We start from the raw sequence: 6,009 nt of genomic DNA, 5'->3' as shown, positions 1-6,009 counted from the left end.
TTCTCAATCACATTGTGTGAATATGCCTACATTTGATCTCATTACGTCGTCCAACTACTCTGAGCTCAATGTCATAAACAAAGACATTAGTATTTCAACTTTTCTGAATAATTCAATAGGCTTTCAAATAAGCCGGGGACTAACACTTAGTCACCCACTAATCTCAATAACAACATATTGCAAGGCAGTGGCAAATCCACTTCTCACAAATTCATTGCCACAAGTATCAACCAATGCTTTAGTGTAAGAATTCTCAAGTATTGCTTGTAAATAATTTGCGTGGAATACTTCATCACGCATCAACTTACACAACAAAATAACATTTGTAAAACTCCTATTTTGTGCTTCCACTATTTTCATATCCCAATTCCGGAGCTATTTTTATCAATTCAGCAAGTGTCCCCTATTGTACTTTCCATATGATACACTTTGTTCCATGAATCTTGCTTCTTTTCGATAAGCAAGTTGCTGAATAGCAAATTCGTTGCAACCGTGCAATGGTACCTTACTTTTAAAAACCTTCGAAAACAACTTGACTTCCACATACTAAGAAAAAAAAAACGAAATGGAAACTTGGCTTTAGGAACGCACCCCCACGCACCCCCTTTTCTGGGCATTTAGGGTTTCCAATTTCGATTCTTTCCTTCATAATCACCCTTGTTAGCTGGTTTTCCTGGACGAGCACTTGGAGGGACTTATGGCCAGGAATTAGTTTCTCATCCTCCCAGGCAAAGGATGACTCCAGCTTACGTTGCAATTGCAGATATGGGCAATACCTAGAGCACGAAGGTTGCGCAAATCATAACCTCTATTCCAAGAGGCTGCGGACAATGCTGGTTATCGAGGTTGGGCGAGATTCGCGGTTTGTTTATGCCCACTGGATTTTTTGCTTTTTGTGGATCTCTATGACTGGAGCGCTTCGTCTTCCGACTCAAGCATGCAAACTGCGGGATCCTCTGCCTCGATTCTTTCAGGGAGTATATCTTATCCCTTTCTTAATTAGATCTTATCCTATTTCTCTGTGCAATGATTTCTTTGCCCTGAATTTCATTGGGTTTGGGATGCTCCTCGTTACTTTTCGGTTTTTGAGTTTCGCTGGGTTTTCAAAACTTCTTCTTTTAGATCATTTGCGTGTTGTTTTGTTTGAGTTTTCTGGATTCCTAGATGATTTTCTAACTTCCCGAGTTACTGTCTTCCGCATGCGAGACCTGGTGGTCTCCAGCTTTAAGTGTTCCCCACGCACCGGGAGGTGTATAAATCGGCTCTACAGATTGGTTTTTCACTCCATGCTTACCTACCTGAGTTTTTCAGTTGTGCCTCTGTTACCAATGGCTTTCAATTCTGTTTCCCAAGCTAATTTGGCCTCTAGCAGTCGTCGTCCCACCCCAGTTCGTCAGTATTTTCCTTTTCCCCGAAACCAAAATACCTCCAACTCTATCCCTGTTGTTATTGGGGATAATACCATCAATATTGAGAGATTTGCTGTCCAAATTGATATGCCACCTCCTCCACAGGATTTCGATAGCCACTATTCTAGATTCTGTCTAGTAGGAAAGATCTTCGGGCCTCTGGTCCCCCTTGACATTGTCTTCGCAAAGTGTCAAGAACTCTGGAATAATCTCAAAGGGGCTATCAACATGAGCAGATTACCCAATAATTGGTTCTGCTTTGAGTTTAATAACGAAGAAGATGTGTTGTTCATCCTCGACAACCGACCTTGGTACATTAGGAGTCGCCTCTTCCGCATCCAACGCTGGAGCCCGGAATTCGATACTACTGTCTCCTCCATTGATCGTCTGATCGTTTGGGTGAGGCTCCCAAATTTACCTCTTCCCCATTGGCATGAATCCTCGCTCAAACACTTGGGCCAATACCTTGGAACTTTTATTCAAGCGGATGAGTTTACCCTCACCGGTAAAAAAACCATGTTTTCCCGCATCAAGATTGAACTGGACCTACGATACCCACTTCGTAGCATGGCTCTGGTCAACAACCATGATGGTAAACCCCCTAGCTTTGTCTTAGTGTCCTATGAGGTTATCTTTGAGATTTGTTTTCGTTGTGGCCTTTACCGTCAAAGAAACCATGTATGTCCTAGAAGAAATATCAAGGACAGCTTCTTTATGGTCGAGAGATTGGAGCATGAGCAAGCGGTCTATCCAGCTGACATGGCAAACAGTGAGTTCATCAAACCACTCCTGTCAAATGACATTTCCATTATTTTCCCTCAACCCATGTTCAATTATTATGAGCCGGGTAGCTTTAAGGCCAATAATGATGACCGGTCTGAAAGTAATGCCTATGGTGACAATGATCCTGCTGACAGCCATTGGAGAATTGTTTCTAGGAGAGGCAAGGGGAGAGGACAACGCTTTCCCAAGAATGGTCATTGGACACCAGGCCCCAATTCTGATAGACCGAAAGGCAACAATGTTGTTCTTGTTGGGTTGTCTTTCAGAGATGTTGCTAAGGGTGAAGCTGAGGCTAATCAGCGTGCTATCGCTAATAGGAAACATAAGGAGATTGTGGTGGTTTCCTCTGATTCCTCCTAAGAGGTGGATCAGTTCCTTGATGCTTTTGATCCCAAGTTTGGTGATATCGATGCTCTCATAAAAGATGATGTTCACTTTCCTGTTCCTAGTTCTTGTGGTGCTGGTCCTGTGGCACCAAGTCCAAAAAAGAGAACTAGGCAGATGTTGGAAATGATGGAAACAAGTGACTGCCAGAATATTGAATCAACCTCCAACCAACCTGTTGTCCCATGAGATTACTTAGCTGGAATAGCCAGGGTAGTTCCTGACAAGGTTTTCTAGCGCAGGTCCAATTCTATATTGTTAACCTGCGGCTAGATGTTTTGTTCATCCTAGATACTAGGATTCCTGACGATAGTCAGGCGAATAAAATCTTTTCCCATTTTTCTTTTTATTTTGATAATTTTGATTTTATGCTCTCTGATGGCCAATCTGGTGGTTTGCTCTTAATGTGGAACTCTAGCACTGCCAATCTTTCGGTTTTACAGCATCATAACAGATATTTACATTGTAGTATTGTGGATCATGCTAGAAACCTCAATTGGTTTGTCTCTTTCATTTATGCTTTCCCACAAAAGAATTTGCAGAATCAACTTTGGAATGAGATTACATCTCTCTAACCTGCAAATGGAGATCCTTGGATATTAGTCAGAGATTTTAACAATATTACGACTGCGAGTGAAAAATGTGGAGGGACTTCTCCTTTTACTATTTATATGCAAAATTTTATTGATTTTCTAAATTATTTAGATATGGTTTCCCTAACTACTGGGGGAATTCCGTTTACTTGGACCAATAAACATAAGGATCATACTGTGATCTTTGAAAGGTTGGATCGAGTGACTGCCAATCCTTCTTGGCTGCAACATTTTCCGGACTATCAGCTTGAAAATTTACCAATTGTAGGGTCTGATCATGGCCCTATTCTCTTGAGTACTTGTGTCAAAAAGACTTTCAACATCAAACCCTTTAAACTTGAGGCCATTTGGTTTGATCATCCACAATTTACTAACATTGTGACAGATTGTTGGTCCCAAAACTATGAAACTGACCCTCTTAAGAATTTTCTAACTATTTCAGGTGCTTTCTCTCACAAACTCACCTACTGGAGTAAGGAACATTTCGGTAATTTGTTTCGTAACTTGAATATTTTACAAAAGGATCTGCAGTTTTTCCAAAATCAGCTTATGCTTTTTCCCAATTCTACCTTTCTCCAAGATAAAGTTTTTTCTCTTACTTCTGATTTTTTGAACTCTGAGCGAGCGGAAGAGTTGTATTGGGCGCAACGGGCTAAAGCCAATTGGCTTTCCCTTGGGGACAAAAACACAAGATATTTCCATACTCAGGCTAACCTTAGGAAAAGAAAAAATCGGATTAGCAGAATCAGAAACAATTTGGGTTTATGGTTAGATAACCATGATGAGATAAGTAGACTGTTCATCCATGTCACACCCCAAATCCGAGACCAATATTATATTGAAATATGGTACCCGAATTCGTGATGTGGGTTGTTTCAAATAAAACTTCCTCAAAGAAATAAAGTAAGAGAATTTGTAAATAAGTCTGAATAGTACTTTTATTAGGAATTGAAATTATTATTTTTACAATACTGAAGTTGAACAAAAATATATTACATTATTTTTCTTGAAATAGTAGTAGAAAAATAAAACATTCATTTATTTAGAGAATCACCCCACTTTCCCCAAGCGTCTACTCGTTACCTGAAAACAAGAAGGTGTAGCATCATGAGCAACACAAGCCCAGTAAGTACACAACTTACATTCTCATATTAATGTGTCTTATAAGAAATCAAAACTGAACAACCAATTAAAATGTACCAAGAACCATTTATATGTTCATACAAATTCTTAAATATGTATATATATACACACAATACATACACACACATATATACAAATATATTTATGCGTGTGAATGGTTTGGTAATAAACCACATAGTCACATCTTCTTATCAAACCAACAAATATTGTAGTATTAATATGTGAAATAACATTAAAGTAACACATGCTTGATTTTCTTTTCACTAACACCTTCACATATTCAAAATATATCATAGATAGATATTTGATCAATTTCACTAACACCTTCACATATTCAAAATATAATATTGGTCTCGGATTTGGGGTGTGCAGTTTGGTATCAGAGCTTTCATTCTCTTAAGTTTTGCCAAAAAAAAAAAATATATTTTGTAAAACTTAACAAGAACGGGGAGGGTTATATTTATGTGTATCGTTCTAGACGTAAAAGTTGTGTATAAATTCTTATTATATATAGTTTGTTGCATCTTGAAGTTTTGTGTTTGAATCATATTAATATCATTAATGTTTTAGTTTGAATTTTGTTACTTACGTATCTATTTATCAATGATCACTTAACAGTATGGATTATCGATACGTAGAAGCTTTGCGAAGTGATGTCCAATATGGGAATGAGTATTTGGAACTACATGCCAAGGCTGGGCAACTAGCATATAACATGTGTATTGACATCTCCCAAAACAACCCTGGCATCAACCTTGATGATAAGTACTACATGGCAACTTTGTATGTTAATGAAGGAATTAATCTATACATGGAAGCTAGATGGATTTTAAGTAATCCCGAAAACATGAGGATTCTTCATGATGAGGCTATTGCAAATGGAATGCTTAGGACGAAGGATTGGGGGCCACCCAATTACCAATAAGTGACTCAATCTGAAGAGTCAGAAAATTCTCCTAGTGTTAAACCTGTCAATGATGTTGCTGCACCAACATCATCTCATGTTCATACACATATTAGATCAAAGCCATACCTAAGTGTGCGCCCCCATGTGTCTATTCCTTTTGGTTTTATGCCTACTCCTGGTCTAAATCACGGAATTGAGGAAACAAATACCTCTAGTCCTAATGTGGTCCTGGAGAAGGGTAGTTCTTAAAATAAAGAGAGACCCTAGAAATTTGGTGCTTGTATTTTTTTTTCATTCCATGAAAAGATCGTAGTATTTCAATAATGCTTGTAAGTCAAGTTGATGTTAGAAAATAGCTCTTAGAAGCTTTTTCTAACCTATGTGTAATATGTTTGATATAAAATATTTGATTTAAGAATATTTTGTTTTAGATTATAACCGTGTAGATCATTTTCTTTAATTAGGACCATGGCCGATAGAAGAAATCCACCTGTCGACGCAGACGAATTCGTCGAAGCCTTCGCAAGAAGGATGGAGGGAAATCAAGTCGGTGGGAGGCTAGGATGACTAGTAACACACATAAGGAGTCTAGGAGCAAGGAAATTTGCTGGAGGGAAACCTCACGAGGCTGAAGAATGGATTTACAATATGGAAATCCACTTTGAAATGATGGACTGTACCCAAGTAGAGTTACGAAGAGTGGCTACTTGTCTTTTAGAAGGAGATGCTCGTTTCTGGTGGGACACTGTCAAACGCGTCACACTCCCTGCAGCAATGGAACTCATGGAAT

The 6,009-nt window shown here is 38.7% G+C and overlaps 1 protein-coding gene across 1 annotated transcript; it reads left to right on the top strand.

Annotated features, from left to right (window-relative positions):
- The first annotated feature begins 1,328 nt into the window (after positions 1–1,328).
- LOC112163958 lies at positions 1,329–2,552 on the top strand. Its single transcript, XM_024300212.1, has one exon. The coding sequence runs from the start codon at positions 1,329–1,331 to the stop codon at positions 2,550–2,552; it is 1,224 nt and encodes a 407-aa protein (XP_024155980.1).
- The last annotated feature ends 3,457 nt before the right edge of the window (positions 2,553–6,009 follow it).

The sequence above is a fragment of the Rosa chinensis genome, chromosome 5, assembly GCF_002994745.2.
Source record: "Rosa chinensis cultivar Old Blush chromosome 5, RchiOBHm-V2, whole genome shotgun sequence".
In the NCBI taxonomy this organism is placed as follows: domain Eukaryota; kingdom Viridiplantae; phylum Streptophyta; class Magnoliopsida; order Rosales; family Rosaceae; genus Rosa; species Rosa chinensis.
The sequence above is the reverse complement of the archived record's forward strand: the minus strand, read 5'-3'. Positions and strand labels throughout refer to the sequence as shown.